The sequence below is a fragment of the Dermacentor variabilis genome, chromosome 6 (genome assembly GCF_050947875.1).
Source record: "Dermacentor variabilis isolate Ectoservices chromosome 6, ASM5094787v1, whole genome shotgun sequence".
NCBI lineage: Eukaryota > Metazoa > Arthropoda > Arachnida > Ixodida > Ixodidae > Dermacentor > Dermacentor variabilis.
Window position 1 is genome coordinate 126,989,052 of NC_134573.1, and position 18,335 is coordinate 127,007,386.

Consider the following 18,335-nt stretch of genomic DNA (forward strand, 5'->3'; position numbering starts at 1 on the left):
CTTCCTATTACAGCCGTAGCAGACGGGAAGCTGTTTACAGTTTTTGAAGCAGCGCGGTGACTTGTTCTTCCCGATCATGAATGGCCGTAGCTTGCACAAGCCATCCATGTTGGCTGCAAGCAGCACCGACACACGCACTTTGTTCATTTTACCGCCGTGACATGAGGTTCCACGAAGAGCGAGTGTCTTATTCAGTAACATTTGCCAAAAGAGACCAGTTTCGTCTGCGTTGAAGATTTCTGCAGGCAAAAACTTCTCAGTGGTCTTTGGCCACTCCTCAGAAAGCCACTGCTGCATCTCCTGGCTGCTGACAGCCCCACTTTCGCCTGAAATGGCCTTTCCTACAATGCCGTGGCGGTTATTAAACCGTTGCTGCCACCCAGTGCTACCGCAAAAGTTCTCTTCGCCGAGAGCCGTAGCAAACCATTTGGCCTTCCCCATTAACATCGGGCCATCCACGGGAATATTTTTCGCTCGAATTTCAAGAAACCACGTATAGAGTGCCTTCTCCACTTTGTCAAAAGCAGCAGGGCGCGCACGACACGCTCCCGAGCGACTTTCCTCACCTGCTTTAAGCTTGATGTCCAGCTTGTTTTTTAACAATGTACTTAAAAGTACTCCGCGGAATGCCGAATGTGTCTACTACGGAGGACTTCTTTTCTCCGTTTTCGACACGCCGGATTACCTCAAGCTTTCTTGCAAAGTCCAGATTCTTCCTCTTTTTAATGTCCGCGGATGCCCTAGCTCACCAGATGACCGTAATCATACACGCTACACACGGCACGTTGAAGCACAGGTACACACAAGAAAACGCGCGACGCGCAGATGGAGCAGTCCGAGTGAAGCCTGTTCGAGCGGCAGTCAATGGGGCTGCGAAGGAACGACGAAGGGAAAAGAAAGAAGAGAGCGGGGAAAAAGACCCCTCACTCTCTCTCCCTTTTCCCAGGAAGCGTGGCTTGGAAACGTCGCCGCGTCTCCATGCCTCGCACTTTCTTCGCTGAGCTGCAATGGCCTTGCCCAATGCACACGACGGTGGTAGAGGAGGAGCGATAGAGCTCGCGCCGGTGGGGCCCAAGAATGGGGGAAAGGCTCTGCGTCTCCGTTGCTAGGCAACGGCCGCGCATGCGCAGAGGAGGAGCCTGCTGACTAACTCTGCAGAAATGTTTTCCCCCGAGGACCGGACACGAATGTCTTTGGGAAAAGTGCACCTTCCAGGGGCGCGGCGCGGCGTTCGATATATCGAATGTCCGACAAAAATGGAATTCGATATACTACGCAATTGTCCTATACTTTTACATAGTATTTTCAAAGGGTAATCTGTGTGTTCGATATAGCCAATAATTCGAAGTATGTGGGTTCGATATATCCGGGTTCGACTCTATTCAGAAAGCAAGATGCTTGCGCGATCGCAAAATAAGGCCATGTTTTGATGCCTATGGTGCATGGAACGTGAGCTTACGCACATCGGCAAGCCCGCATGCTTAGAGTGCTGCTGTGTAACACCTGCCACCTTTAGTAAATTCCACATATAAGTCGCACATTGCATAAGTTGCACTAACATCACTTTTTACATCTTATGAACTTCTTTTTGAATGCTGCCAACTAAGCCAAGCTTTCAGCAAGGCTAGAGCTGCCATCAGTCAGAAACAGCTAGCCAGACTCAATGTCATCAATGCTCTTCTGAGTCAGGCCAGCCTTAATGAGCCCCTGATAACGCCCAAGCATTGGTTTAAACACCACAGGCGCTTTTCAATGGTCTGTTTTTTACTCGTAAAGCAGAAGCCTCTGTTCTGCAACTGGCTGATTCACAATTGGCACCAAGTGATTATTCAGACAAGCTCAATTATTCGGACTACTTCGAGGCACCTTCACTGGCCCATATACTGAATGTGTAAGTACGAACAAGTCGTTCAATAATTCGGACTCTACCTGCTTGAATGCGTGCTAATTTGACCAATGAGTTGAGCAGAAATACTAGCAATACAGTTAAACCTCAATATGATGAACTTCAATATAATGAAATTCTCAGCATAACGAAGCATTTAACATGTCATAACCTTTTGTCCATAGAACACCATGTATTTGGTACATCAATGTAACGAAGTGTGTTTGCATGTGATTTCAATGTAATAAAATTTCAATGCCGCTGCAAAGGAATGCCGAGACAATAAATTAAACTTCCGCGGACGCAGATGGTCAGATGACTGAATTACAAGTGGCGCTGCATGCAAACACATCTCTCTAATCGTGCGCTGTGCGACAAGAGCGACCACCGAAGAGGAGCTGCGTCATGTTTCATATAAAGTCCAAGTGTGATAAGATCCAGCACCGACCACGCCCAAACCATAGGACAAGCGAACCCTGACAAGCCAATCAGGAGTCCCACTGTGTTGATTCCGCGTGTCCAGCATTTGTTTATTTAGGTGTTAAATAACAACACAGTCCCAGAGGCCGCAAGTTGTTTAAGAAGCACCAACTCCACCCTTGATGTCTGCGCTGATGAGGCCATCGACTATTGCTAAAAAATTGCTGTTAGTCGGCAATGATAGCACGGTCAATTTCTGGGTCGAACTTTTTTTAGTGATGCGTTCTGCTCGATTCTATACGCTGCCTTTATCAGCCACCATTCACGGCCAGCTGATAACATTGATGAAGCACCCCCCCCATATGGAGCGTCACTCTTACCACTGATGAAGCGCAAAAATGAGTGGCACCAGAAAAGGCACCGCTACAAAATCGCAGTCCTGTTATGGTGCCAGGGGTTCAATATTTGGTGCATGCATTGTTTGTACTTTTGTCTACCTATGGCAACAGCATGGAAATGGTAGAGATACGGACTAACCAGATCGCAGGCAAGCCTATGTGTGCACAGCAACTTCTGAAGCTACTTTCACTTTCATGACATTTCGCATGACTACCACTGGACATGCCAACGGACAATAGCATTTCTGGCATAGTGCCAGGAATGCCGTCGCTCACAGATGCTGAGGAGTCTGATGCTTGTCACACAATACCAAAAATGAGATTCTGAGAAAACTTGAAAAAACAAAATGAGCTTATTTTTATAACAGAACGCCACAAAATATTTGAATATATACAAGTGCTATTGCATTAGTAGCCTCCAGGAATGTACTCTTTCTGGCTAGTGTCACTATGGTGATGCCTTCTGAGCATCCGCTGCATGTTTTTAGTGGATGCATGCTCAGCAGATGTAGCAGTATCTCGTTTGTCCCAGCAGTAGTGTCATAAACGCGATTCAGTAGTATCAATCTTCGGTCAGTAGCAGAAGTTGACGCTAATGCTGGAAGTTTTCCTTGAGCTTCACTGCCAACACGGCGCGAAAATTTTGGCTGCAGAATAGTAGCATCGTGCCAAAACGTCGATGAAACGAGGCTGTTGTTGGAAGCGCTTCGGGGGCCGCCACGCGCCGTAGAAAAAGCAGTTTTTTACGAAAACTTTGGCTCATATTTAGCCCACACTGGTGCCAAAAATTTATATTACGGCTAAAATATTGATTTAGAATGCGCAAAATTTGGCGAAGTCGTAGAATAATAGTTGGAAATTCCAAAAATACCGCTTTCAAAATATTGATTTTTTTCGCAATTTCTTGGTCTCTGAATCCCGTGTCCCCCCCTTAATGTTATGCCTATAATTTCTTGTTCCATCATTTGTTATGCGTTCCTCACCTGCTCGAGCATTTCCCTTACTCCTGCAATATTCAATGGTGAAGCAACACAAAACATCAGTCTCTTCAAGTGAACCGCATTCACCAGGGATTCCCTTGGTGATTCGCGGCACTCACCTAAACTTGTGTCCAGCAAATGAGGACAGTCCTCGGCCTCTTTCTGCAAAGCCTCTGCCATGGCATTGAAGGCGTCAATGGAGCAGTTAATGGCCTCCTGCTCGTCATTCGATGGATGGGCAAACTTCGCAAGCTGGATGCAGCCCAGGTCAGCATCATCCAAGTTTGTTACTATGACGGGAAACACCCCATCCTCAGGAAACTCCAAGCTCTTATAAGGACAGGGGATGAGATCAGCTTCCTGGGATGAAATGTAAGAGAGAGGGAGAGCAAACCTTCAAAAAACGCAGAAAGTGTCAGAAAAAAAAAAGCATTAACAGTAGAAATCAAACCAGAAGGCTGGATGTGGTAATGATTGAAGTATGCTTGTTGCTTGTTAAGCTTTGCTTTCCAAAAGCAACCTCAGCCCGATGACAAGTTCTATGAAGAACTTTGGCACAGTAGTGTCCATGATGTGATGAAACAATCTTTATGAAACATTAAACACATCAAAGAAAATGTTAGTGAAACCTGCTTCTAGTAATGCACAAAAATACAGCAAATTATGTCTTCTATTAAACCACCTAAAGACTACCACAAAAAAAAAAAAAAATATATATATATATATATATATGTTTGTTAGATGAGACTTACACCTGTGCAGCTTACTTTCAGGTTTTACCTTATTTTATGACATGGACTTAATCCAGCAAACGGCATCTGTACTTATGTGGCAATTTTTGAAACAAGGATGCATATTATGCAGTTAAAGCTGTTCATACTGATTCAATATAAGTGGGAAGCATTGCTTTCAAAGAAATCTGCTTAAATGTTTTAATTAAAAGACTAATTCACCTAAATTAACAGCTATCTTCTGACAAAAGGAAAGGAAAGGGTACTGTGAGCAAAATTACAAGAATAGGATCAGACTTTTGTACAATAACTGCACAGGCATAATAAAAGCGACATACAGCTATATAAGTAAGTAAAATCGGTAATTTGCTTCCTGTTATTGAAATTTTGTTATATTAAAATTCGACCTATTTAAAGTAAGTGCAATTGCCGATCGATTTTTCTTGTAAGGCGCTGCAGAACTTTCTGAATTATCGGGCAATCGAAAAAAAAAAAGCAAAACTTAATGAGAAAACAATTCATTTTGATGAATTTGGGAGTCAGCAATGAATAACCCGGTTTCATGCCACGTCGACGATATCTTCACATCGGCAGTACGAATTAAGCGAAGCCAGCCCCGCTTTCGCGTGCACTTCGCCGCCGCGGCTGATAGCGTCGCCCACACTAGGACGACGCTATCATGAAAAGCACCAGCAGCAAGGAGCGAATGCATCGTCTGTCCATCGCTCCGACGAGTTACCGAAACACAAGATTGCGCAACCTACGCAAATGCATGACAAGACAGCTTACATGATGCCACGCCCTCTCAACACGCCACTCTTTGCATACACGGCAGATTACCTATAAAACAGGGCGCACCGCTGCGTATGCGCTCAGCCGCACTTACAGCCATGGCCGAGACGTGCACCAGGAATAACGAGGCGCGTGCCAACTTACCCCCTGCCTCCCATCGCTCCCGCCCTTCGCATGCACTTGATGCTTGATCGCGTTACCACGAGCAACCTCCCCTCCCCCTCTTTCCCTCTGCTCGCACGGAAAGGCGACACTCGTGAAGCCACCATCTTTTTTGTCTCACCCTCGCACACTTTCATTCGCACCTAAAGCACAAAGTGCGTGGACCACGATAGGATATTATCACACTTGGACTTTATACGGAAAATGATGCGGCTCCACTTCGGCAGTTGCTCTAGTCGCGCTGGGCACGATTTGAGAGGTGCGTTTGCAAGCAGCCACTTCTAATTCAATCATTTGACCATTTGCGTCTGCGGAAGTTTCCATTTATTGTCTCCGCATTCCTTTACGGCAGACACGAAATTACGTTATATTGAAATCGCATACAAACACACCTCATTACATTGAGGTTTAAATACATGGTGGTCGATAGACAATTGGTTATGAGAAGTTAAATACTTCGTTATATCGAGGTTTAACAACGTGTTTTCAGCAAGCACATAGTCATTTTCCTCTTGCTTGTTTTATGGCAAGTCTGCACAAATCAATTCACAATATCGGATAACAATTTGACATACACATGACAGAACAGACTGACACACTGGATACATTATTGACAAACCACTGTGCATTTGGTGGCTTGTCATTAGGAAGTTCAATGTCGAACTGGACGGGTAATACATAGCATTTCTCTTCGCTCTATTTTATTCCTTTAGCATCACTCCTTAAGAGTGGTTGATTCTGGTAATAAGTGCTGCTCAAACCACCGACAAAAGAGCAAAAAGGAAAATAGGAGGGATAGAATTGTTACATTATCACAGCCTTGTACTTCTGCATAACCACGATGCCGCAATGATGTCAGAAACCAGGAGAACTATGTCATTTTAGCAACACTCGCTCACTGCAGTCAGTGAAGACAGCATTTGTAAGCAAGACATTGTTCACTTCCAGCACTAGATTTCCCAACCCCAACTCTATGGACACAGTGCTCGAGTCAGAAAGGAGACCACATGAAAAATTTTAATTAAATTCTGAGGTTTTATGTGCCAAACCCAGCCATTCTGGAGGACTTCAGGTTGATTGTGACTAGGGTTGTGCGAATAGTAGATGTTGAGTTCGAAGCGAATTCGAAGAGAGTAGTGGTTTTGGCCGAATATCGAATAGTTGCTGTTAAAAAATCTTGGCCCCAAAGTGGCATGCAATTACTGGATACATGCAATTATTAATCCCGCAAAGCCCAACATATCATTTTTGATACGCTGAATTTGATGCCTGAAAAATTGATTTATTGCTGTATGCCCAATGTATAGCCTATACTAGCCATTTTGATATTCTGGAGGGAGTGTTCAGTTGTGAATAGTTCAGCAAATGAACTACTAATTAAGTATACAAATTAATTTTTACTCAATTATAATTTCACCGTTTTCTACATACCAATATACTCTCAATGACCAGAAATACATGTGAGCAAGTTGTTTTCATTTTCTTTGACGTGGAATTGTGTTCCAGCTTTATGGGGTTAAGTGGACTAATTTGTGAGAATGAGATCACAATAAATTCAAGTATGACTCATTTACTGAATCTATGGGCTTCGTTTATAAAGGGAAGTTTGAGATATACTTCCAAACTGGATTTTTCACATTGTCGTTCAAGTCCATCTTGCTCACCAAACAAGCTTTCGCTATTTTGACGATGGTGATGTCATTCACTCATCTTATCACTTTTTTTAAAAAATATTATAGTTTTAATTTTTGGAACGGTGTTTATGAGTTTTCTCGCAAATAAACGTTTTTAAGATATTATGAAGGTTATGAGAAATTTTTAAAGGTATTTACTTTTATCCGAAACTTGTTTTTCTAACTTAGTGTCTGGACATGGCGGTGGTGAGAAAAGAGTGCGGACAACCAGGGCGCCAAGATTGGCAAAGATGGTGCCGACATATAGCAGCGTATCTGGAGCTCGTTGCACGGTTTCTTTTAACCATTGTTTAACAAAGTTTATGAAATGACTACAATTAATATATTTGAAACAGTTATATTTGCAGTTTTGCTGAATATGCAAATCTATTTTTGTTTTAAGAATCGCGTCTCTCTGATTACAGTCAACATTCAATTTTTTGGACTCCATAGAGGCCGTGAAAACATCTGAAAAATCGTGCCGTTCGAAAAAACGAATGCATGCCTTTTACTGCGCCCAAGGGCTCAAATCGCCACAGGTACGTCCGAAATAGCTTTGAAGGCCTGTCAGCACATTTATTAGGCATATCGGTGCTCGTACTATTACAGGAGACGGTGGATGCATGCGCGTGTGATTAAGGAATACATAATGTGTCCCGTGACAATTGACACTTCCCACTTTTTATATGCTTCACCGCAATACTAAGCACATGCTTCACCGCATAACACACCTGTACTGAGGTGCAGCTGACTTTTTGGAACAGGCATTAAGTAAAACATTATGCTTTCCGAGCTTCAAAGTTTTGGCTATGCTTACAAAGGTAGAGCTGGTGCCATTGCCAACAGCGGCGAATTGTTTTAATAAAAAACACAGCACTGAACAGCAAGAAGCTTTGTAGCAAATGTCGACGTAGTTAGACCTAGCATTGCCGCAGTAGTGGCTACAGCTGCTAGCGGATCAGTGTGCGAGAGTGCCTGTTCGAGGTGGCAAGATAATCAAAATGGCGGTGGTGGTGGCTTTGATCAATGCAGTTTCAGACCAGCAGTCATGGCAAAAGGTCCAGAAAATCAGACTGAGACGGGTTTTCTGCGTCCAAAATTTCAGACATTCTTATACATTGACTCTACGGGGTGCCATGGCAGTGCCACGAAGGCGTCCGAATTATTGGGCATGTCTGAATAATTGGGTGTCCAGAAAATGGGTCGTTGACTCTATTAGACAGTAAACAAACTTGCGACTGTGAGTTGCAAAAAGCACAAATATTGCAGCTGCTCTCGAAGTGAATATCGAATAGGGTAATATTCGATAAAGTAGAACCCCGCTGTTACGTTCCTCACTGCTGCGTTTTCCCGGCTGCTACGTCGTTTTCATCCGGTCCCAGCATAGCTTCCATAGGATCCAATGTATAAGGAACCCCTCTGTTACGTAGTAGCTGTGAAAACGTTCCCGCATGATGCGTCGCAACCCGAACCCGCCTGGGCTAAAGTAGGCAACGCACTCCAACCGCCATTCTGGTTTTTGACGAGCTTTGACCGGGCTTGGCTATGGAACTGGCTGCAAGAAGCCGCGCGCCAGTTCGAGAGGCCGCCAATAGATGGCCATATGTGAAAAATGCTCTCACTATCACTGTGATTACGGTCACCGCATGGTTTGTTGGACGGGTCGACTCACAGAGGAAGGAAACTCAGGAGAGGCCCTGACGTCACTCTTTGTGAAGCTATAGCTAAAGGGAAGCCAGAAGTTGGCGTTGCTCATGGCGTTGCTCCGCCTATCGGGCCCAGCTCTCCTCTCTTGTTTACATTTCTCGAGAAACCACGCCGCGCTGTGCGCAACCAGGCTGCTTGGTCGCGCGCGCTCCGGAGCAATACTAAACAATCGTTAGCACGTTAGCATGATTACGTCAAAGAGGGCAAAATTTCCCGCGGATATTCCTTCGTCTGTTGCCATTGCCATGGCGCGGTGACGACGAGGAGCACGAGCCACATGATGCCGGGGAGTTGCCAAATCCTAGCTTTGCAGAAGCCGTCACAGCTCTGGACCTCCTCCGCAGGTACGTCGCACCTCACAGCGACGCTGACAGCAATGCGGCCTTCCAGGCTATTGAGAAACGTGTGGTGATTTCTAGCGAGCGAAAGAAACGGCAAGTAACCATTCTAGACTTTTTTAAGTTCTAAACGCACTCTGTGGAAATAAATTGTCTATAGTTGAAGCTGCACTTTTTCATTCATTTTCGGAGCTTTCATCAGTGTTGCGTTTTCCCGGCTGTTACGTTTTTTTTTCCTCGGTCTGGTGAAAAACGTATGAACGGGGTTCCACTGTACTATCCGAAAATCTGAACATTCGCGTTGCACTAATTTTGCCTATCTCTGTTTCTTTAACAGTTTTTTTAAATCTAAGCACACGAATGTTCTTGCATTTTGTCTCCATCAATATGAGGCAAGAGAAAACACATGAAACAGCACTTGCATTGCGTGGTCTCTTTTCCCCGATTGTCTAATTTTTGTACTGAAATAACACATCTGCGGGTAATGTTGTGCATGCGTCGGCCTCTGAGCTTCTTTACTGGATTCAAGCAGTCTTGGGCCCACTACTAAGCACTTGCCTCATTGATTTCAGTTGGTAGCTCCTCTTTGGTTCTGCAAGCCAAGCCAGCCTCCAGCATAAACTCGTGGAGTGCCACTCCATCGGGCAAGAAGAGATGCACTTTGGCACGTGACGTCTCGGTGGGCCTCGCCTGAAACGAGACAAAGAACTCTGTGAAGGAACGAAGTTCAACAAAGGGGCTCAAGAAATGCCAAAGGTCAATGCTGAGCATGATCCACAGCCGCAATGTTTTGTACATCACATTTAAAAAAGCCAATAAAGAGAATTCATGCTCCAAGACAATTCATGCAGGAGCTCTTCCTACAGAGTTCTCGGAGCAATGTAATATTGAACACAATGGCAAGCGGCCAAAAGTTGTACTCTGATCACCATTTGTATGAAGGAGACTACACCAGATGTCTGCAGTCCGGCTGCCTGATACGTTGGTGGAATAGGCACAACCTTTTTTCTTTTTCTCCTATCTTCTACTGAAGATAGGGGAAAAAGTACAAGCATACTGACAGTGTACTGTCTTACTGTACTGAATGCAGTTCTCTTCCTGCACTAACTTTGCTCTGCTGATGGTTGCATAAGCGACTGTCCTGCAATCAGACCACAAATCCTTCGACCCCAATTAAAGCATCCGAATAATGTCTCATGCACAAATTCATTCAAACCTTGCTATAACGTAGTTGAAGGAGGAGCCGAAATTACTTTGTTACATCCATTACTGGCCTTTACTGCAACACATTCCCAATGGGATGCCCAATTGTAAAGGTGGAAATAAAAAAGTGGCATTGCAGCACGTGGAACTGCTACAAGGCCACGTGTGTGATGAATTTGTAACAAAACAACAAAAGGATTTTCGGCACGTGACATGACGGCCTTTACAATAGATGCCTTCGGTTCCAATGCGATGGTCTTTCGCTTTCCACTTCACTCTTAGTGAAAAACGGAGAAACGGTGATGAGGTCAAAAACAGCTTGCAAGCTGCAATGTATCCATCGTGGTCGAGCAGCACATGACACACCGAGAGCTCTCTGCTGCGTGATCAAGGCCAGCAAACTTCCATTTCCTATTCGGTACCAGCAAATCTCCTACTAGGTTGTTGCTAGCTGTATCTACAGCTATTGCTGCCAACTCTAACAAGCATCTTCACTATTGGTTTAACAGCACATGGGGTGTAGTGCCATTAAAAGCGCACTGCACGCTATTAATAGGTGATAAGCCAAACACGCTGCTGTTCTGTTCCCTGCTGCAGGTTGTGCGAAGTGAGTGTCATGTTTTACTCTGGCGTGATTGTAGGCATCGTATTGCGTCGCCCACCAGCTTGATCTCATTTTGGTTTACTGCGGCTATCTTAACACACTATACAACAGGAAAATGACAACGTGCATCTCAGGCACCACCAGCTCGATGCAAATCGGTGCCTTGTGCCGCAATGATCCACCGAGTGGGCAAGTCAAAACGACCCGCTCAAAGAAGCTGCTGACCCAGGCTGAATTCTAGGAGTGCAAATGTAAGCTTCCTGAAGCCGCAAGAATGATAATGCCTATGTCGGGCCACTTAGGCCCACCAGCTCAGCGGGCTTCGGTATCTCGTGCTGCAGTGATACGCCAAGTGCCCTGCATTGGTTAAATTTTTTTAGCGACTTTGGACCGTACGTTTTCCTCATTTAAACATTTTATTTCTGAACGTATGAAGAAGGTTTTGCTGTATTTCATCAAAAGACTATTTTGTTGATTTCACTGTAATAGGCTGGCTATGGTAAGAAGAAATGAAGTTCAATGTTCCACTGACTTTTGCGCCATAACCCGAGCAACCGCCTACTAGCTTGACATCGCGAATTTCCAAATACTTTTTCTTATGTGGACCAGTGCTGCTTAGTAAAGCTTCTTGAAACATCCAATGTTTAGTCGCAGGCTCTTAGAATGTAATGCAGTGCACCTTAACCAATAAAAAAATTAACTATGCTTGAGAAGACAGTGCCAAAATCTGTGATGTCACGACGAGCTGGTGCAGCAACTTCAAGGCGGCACTGCCACCATTTTTTGTTTTTACACCCTTTTCACTCTTACCATGCTTCTTTCATGGAAAGAGTGACTTTTCTTTTAGATGTTGTAGAGGGGTAATTTAATAATATTGCTTAAATAATTTGTCTCTTTAGTGTCCATTCTAATTCTGTCTTCAGTGTCTTAAACGACACAGCAGCTTCTACAAAATAAACCTGATGGAAATGAGATAGGATCATACCTTAACAACCATAGAACAGTTTTGTTCCACCACCATGTAGTGCACAGTGTCCAGAACATTGAGTGGCCAGCCTCCTGTGCTCGAAAACTGCAGAAAAAGTGGAAAGCCAGTCAGACTCACAAGTGCACTACTACAGACATTACTCTTCCTACTTACTAAGTCTATGAAAAAACATTGCGTTTTATGCTAACCTTTTCGTCAAAAGTCGCACTGTTTAGGCTACTTTTTTCGATGAGCTAATTCTTACGACACCAAAGCAGCCTATATTTATGCAGCAGCCATGAGAGTCTGAGGGCATGGCTAAATCACAGAGAATTACTCACACGGTTTATCTTCAACGTTTATAAAAAAAAATTGGAATTTTACGTGCCAAAACCACTTTCTGATCATAAAGCATGCCGTAGTGGCGGACTGGAAATTTGGACCATCTGGGGCTCTTTAACGTGCACCTAAAGCTAAGTACATGGGTGTTTTCGCATTTCGCCCCCATCGAAATGCGGCCACCATGGCCGAGATTCGATCCCGCAACGTGCTTAGCAGCCCAACACCATAGCCACTAAGCAACCACAGCGGGTAGAGGCTATCAGTTGGGTAACATTTCTATGATGTCTATATATTTCTATACATCTTGATTCTGACAAGTTCCTTCTACTGCCATACCATTTACTCATCCCTCCTTTTTGCAATTTTCTGCCTTTAAGATAACACACAACTACTCTTGTAGCTTTAGACATCGCTACCTTCTTGCCTAATGTGGTTCTTATCTTACTATGTTTCCAAACATATAAGAAGCCAACAAACACCGACACCAAGGACAACATAGGGGAAATTACTTGTGCCTAATAAATGAAATAAAGAAATGATCAATTAATGGAAATCAAAGTGGACGGAAAAACAACTTGCTGCAGGTGGGGAATGAGCCCACAACCTTTGCATTACACGTGCAATGCTCTACCAATTGTGCTATGGCAGTGCCATTTCCCCATCCACTTTCTTGGGTATTTATGTTTCCCAGTAGAGCCCTGGGAGTGTTAGCCAGCGCCACCATTTGCAAACCTTGGCTGTTGTGGGATCGTTCCCCACTTGCGGCAAGTTGTTTTTTCATACACTTTGATTTCCATTGATTTATCGTTTCATGGACCCCTGGCAGCCTAGCCCTGGACATCAACAGCAATAACCGTTGGACAAATAAAGTTTATTCCAATCCTATCCTTCACTTCATCTATTAAGCATAAGTAATTTCCCCTATGTTGTCCTTGGTGTCAGTGTTTGTTGGCTTCTTATTATTTGACTAATAAAAATCTGGCTCTTCGGTTAACCCCCTTTCTTCTCGTTTATGCTTGCTTCCAAACACTTAGTCTCCTTTTTTGAGCACCTGTAGCATTATCAACCTTGAATGTCTCTTGGATGTGGTTGTTCCGTACATATATCTTGACATGACAAGCCCATTTCGGCACCTTCATTTCAAACACTAGGGTTCAATAAAGACTGAGACTGATGCTCGAAAATCTTTTTCTGAAAATTATTAATTAGCACTTTTGTTCCTTTCTATATGCCCCCCAGTAAGCGAAATGCACGCGTCCCACCATTTCTACCAAGCCTAGATAACATGAGTGAAGTCATCTTTTGCCAGCTTATTAAAAATCACATCCAATGTCTTAACTATGCCTTGCTGCATGCCAAAGCAATATCCTTTTTTTTTAATCTTTTCCGAAGCATTGCAACGATCCTCTTACCTGTCCAACAGTCCAGATGCGAGATTCTCTGACTTCTCTGCATACCTCGTGGTAAAAAAAGACTATTGGCTTAGCGTGGAACAAGGCGTAGTTGGGAAATTGGAGGCAATTTCTAAGAAAGTGGTGAAAGATGGCTTCACTCAGGTTATTTAGGCTTTGTACAAATAGTGCGATGCATGCATTTCACTTACTGGGGAGCATAAGAGAAAGGGACAAAAGCATCGAACCTTCTTTAGAAATCAGTCTCGACCAAGTTGACATTTCCAAATTCCCAGAGTTTTCCAGGTTTTCCCTGAGTGGCTTTAGAATATTCCCTGAGTGACACAGAACTTTGTTTTAGGTCAAGGCGGGCTGACACCATGTTACCCGATGCTGTCACTCTCTAGTAACCAAGTTAAAAAATTGAAAAAAAGTGACTTAATCCAGTTTTTACAATAAGGAGTAGTGCTTATTTTATTCAATAAGAAAACAGAAAGGGGTGTGGTGGCTAGTGAAATACTCATCAAATAAAATACCTAAAAAAAAGGTAAAACCAATTGCGAATCAAGTCTACCATTCTCAAATACGAATATAAAGGAGATGCATACAGAAGCAAATATTTTCAAATATGAGCTATTTCTATCAATTGATTACGAGCTCATTGGTATGATGTCCGAACTTTGTCACAAGTGAGATTCTAGCTCAACAGCTGTTAAGTCACCTTCAGCTGTCCAGACATACTCTCAGCCGGTGCACAATGCCTCAGTGTTGCGTTTCGTTGCTTGAAAGAGTTTATTTTTGTTTGAATGCGGGACACCAGCATCTCGGCATCAGCCAATACATTTCTTTTTTATCCCAAGCTTCTTCAAAGCGGCGGAGGCACGTTACCTTTCCCGTTCAATGCGTCAGTCCTTTCTGTTCTCGTCCTCCTTCCGACGCATGTTTGCTTAAAAAACCATTCTCTTGGTCAGTTGTACAGTCAATGTACGATTTTTAGTACTCCCTAGGGGCTGTGCAAACATCCGAAAAATCAGGCAGTTCGACAAAATGAATGCATGTCTCTTACTGCCCTTAAGGGTTCAAATCGCCACAAGCACATGTGAAAAAGCTCTGAATGCGTGCCAGTACACTTATATGGCATATCGGTGCTCGTACTGTAACAGGAGACAGCTAGTGTACGCATGTATAATTAAAGAATACATACTGCGTCCCATGACAATTGCCCCTTCCCACGCTTGTTATGCTTCACCGCAATACTTTCGCATATGCTTCATTATGTAACACTACTGTACTAAGGCGAAGATAACTTTCAGGCACCTGCCTTATTCAATGCGCCATGCTTTCCGAGCTTCGAAGCTAATAGCGAGGTCCACAATGGCGGAGTTGCATTACTGACAGTGGCGAATTCTTTCAATGAAAAACAAAACACCGAAGGGCAAAAAGCTTGCAAGCGAACGTCGAAGCAGCTGGGCCTAGCGCTGCCGTGGTGGTGGCAACGGCTGCAAGCGGATCTGCGTGCAAGAGCGCCATTCGAGGCCTCGAGATAATCAAAATAGTGGCAGTAATGGCTTTGTTTGATTAATGCCATTTCAGACCTGCGGTCACGGCAAAAAGTCCGGAAAATTGGACAGCGAAGCGTTCTTGCATCCAAAATTTCAGACATTGACTCTATGGGGTACGTGGTGGTGCCGCGAAGCTGTCAGAATTATCAGGCATGCGGAAAGTCGGTCGCTGACTGTACATGGGCACCTCCTCTAGCCGACGACACAGCATCAAAGTAGATTCGTTATGGTTCCACCTTGTTACTCGAGCCAGCATTACCGCAACTTTCGTTCCCTTTCAATAAAATTACACCTAATTTTCCCTGACAGAAGCACAAATTACCCAAGTTTTCCCTCAGTATTTCTAGACTATTCAAAATCCCTGAGAATTCCCGGTTTTCCTGGTTGGTAGACACCCTGAGAAATAAAGGTTTCAGAGCATCAGTTTCAGTCTTTATTGAACAACCTTCGTACCTGGAACCTTTGATTACCAAAATTTTGTCCAGGAAGCACCACAGCTCAGATTGCTGTCTTGGACAAGAAGTTATAAAGAAAGCTTGCAACTCACTGGCTTCAAGCCATAGAGCTCCACCTCCAGACATAGTATAGGCACATCCTCAAACATCAAGTCAGTGAAGATGCCGTCAGGGCTCACATATTCAGATGTGCCGTAGTCAACGAATCGGACCTAAAAATAAAGATGAGAGAACCAACGAGAGATTTTATACTACAGAGACACAACAGGACAAATTTTGACGCCTGCTATAGCAATAAACCAAAGACTATACCAAAATTTCCCAGTTCCCCATACTTCATGAAGCAAAGGCTTATGATGCCATATAACATTTCCTCATGGCTTTCTGCACAACCACTAAACAAGAATAAATAACACCAGACTGATTTTTTGCATGGTTCCTTGAAATGACCCCAGTGGAAACATCTAATGCAGTACCAGTGTTACAAAAAAGTAGTGATTTTCAGCACCAGAAGCAAGTTGTGATGTGCCAGTCTGTGATGCAACCATGATTACATGACAATAACTAGAGTGAAGCAAAGGCAAACGCATGCCATCATAAGCACAATTAGGAGAGCTATGGGAGTTCACAGAGCCATTTCAGCAGGGTGATTAAATGAGTTGACATCATTGCCCCAGTTGCTATAAGGGCTTGTTGTTATTAAATTCAGGTTTTGTTAGATCTTGCAATGTTTTGTAACATGGCTATGGATAATATCAATCTTCGAATGTGAAAGCCACCATCAATGGATTTGTTTGAATGGGTCAATGAGGCGCATACAGCAGCTAATTGGTGAAACAGAAGACAAAACAGCATGGTTGGTCATGATTGGCTAAGCAGCATATTTTCGATGATTACAGATTCTTCTAGACAGAGCAGGGACATCTATTTATCTAGATAAATAGATCTGATAAGATAGAATCATGTAGCGGCAGACCAGCCAAGAGTTACAAAAAGGCCTTTTATTAGATATGAAAGTCTCCACCGTAGCACTCAACTAAGTCTTTCATTATAGGTAGTTCACTGCCCAATGAGCACCTCACATACTACCAGAAAAAGACCAGCCTCACAGCATGTTTAAGAATCCCTCAAGGCTAAAAAAACTGAAAAATCTGGGATAGAGAGGGATAGCTGCTTGAGCAGCAAAACGCCAAGGGAATGGGTGGAACGTATGATGTCACACACTCTTCCTGGTGCAGTATTTGCAAAAATTTGCTTAAAGTGCTGCTATTAACTCTGTATGTAATGAACCTCTCGCGATGCAGTTCTAAAGTGAATCCAGTTTTACCAGAAGAGACCATTTATACAAGAAAGCTTTTATCTCTCCCTTATAGTATTCAAAATTCCTGAGTAGCTTGCTTTTCTTAAAGCAAAAAGTTCATATCAATCGTATATCCTATTGTACTATAAAAAATTGTAAGAATGACATGTCGATGGTGACTAGCAGACCTCAATGCCTTTCTCTCCAGAGTTCAAGATGACCGCCCGGTAGTACATCTTGTCCAGCGAGTAGCGTGCAATGCAGGCCTGCCCAATGCGCAGGGTGCGATGCTGGGGCTTTGATCGATCACAGTACGCCTTGTTCAGCTTCTCTTTCAGTACCTTGTAGCGCTCTATCTCCTCTGAAGACATAAAAAAAAAAAAAAGAAATCCATCGGCATTCAAAGGAAGTGGAAAACAAGAGACTGGTTGAAATCGGCTAATAGATGACGAGTACAAAAGAGACAATCAACATAGGCATGCAAGAGTAGGCTGCACAATTCAATATGTAGCATGCATAAGAATTTTCAGGAACTGGTATTAAATGGTAGTGATGCTGGTACTACATGGCTGATGTGGAGGTCAAAATCCCTTTGACTCCTCACTAGGCTTGTGCGAATATGAATTATTTGGTTCAATGCAAATAGTAACCTCCATCATCAGCCTATTTTTACGTCCACAGCAGAGCAAAGGCTGTGCCCAGATATCTCCAATTACCCCTGTCTTGCACTGGCAGATTCCGAGTTATGCCTGGAAATTTCCCAATTTCGTTACCTCACCTAATTATACGCCATCCTCAACTGCGCTTCCCATCTCCTGGCACCCATTCTGTTGTTCTAATAGGCCACCAGTCATCTGCCTTTTGCATTACATGGCCTGCCCAGAGCAATTTTTTTCATCTTAAAAAGTCCTGAACCACCCCTAAGGCTTGGTGAAAAAAACATTGCCCGCAGATAGCATACGCTGCTATGAACATCTCAGTTGATTTTTGAAGTCGTCCACGGCGTGTGAAGCTTGCAAGCAGAGTGCGAAGTCACCTTTCTCTCAAATGCTCTCTTTTCAACAGAAGCCTTCTCTTCGCTCTTTTCTGGATGCTTTATTTTGTAGTATAGCAGATTACCAGAGGCGGCTGCCATCGGCAATTTGCTGACGTCAATGAAGAAGGATGTTTGGATCAGTATGCTTCTTCCTTTTGTTACTGTGTATATTTATTTACAAAGCTTAATAAACAGGCTGAAGTAAGCGAAAGCCTGCTTTCAAATTTAGATAATAATTACGTACTTCTGGAAGAAGTTGACTGTTGTCTGCTTGCGCTCAGCCACGCCATCCACGTAGCAATTAAGCTTTGGCCACACTGCTTGTTAGAGTCGTAGTCGTCAGGTCTTGCTAATTTTGACTAGTTTTGAACACTAAACTAGCCTAAAAC

The 18,335-nt window shown here is 43.6% G+C and overlaps 1 protein-coding gene across 2 annotated transcripts in view; it reads right to left on the reverse strand.

Annotated features, from left to right (window-relative positions):
• The window catches only part of qin (tudor domain-containing protein qin), a 118,731-nt gene that overhangs the window by 10,473 nt on the left and 89,923 nt on the right, over positions 1–18,335 (reverse strand). The window contains exons 27-31 of one of the 2 annotated variants that reach the window (XM_075695735.1): positions 17,099–17,271; positions 15,703–15,822; positions 11,879–11,965; positions 9,645–9,776; positions 3,803–4,043 (exon numbers count right to left, since the gene is read on the reverse strand). In XM_075695735.1, the coding sequence (XP_075551850.1) occupies positions 3,803–4,043; positions 9,645–9,776; positions 11,879–11,965; positions 15,703–15,822; positions 17,099–17,271 (753 nt within the window). The remainder of the gene's footprint in view (positions 1–3,802; positions 4,044–9,644; positions 9,777–11,878; positions 11,966–15,702; positions 15,823–17,098; positions 17,272–18,335) is intronic. The other variant, XM_075695736.1, reaches the window with a different exon arrangement.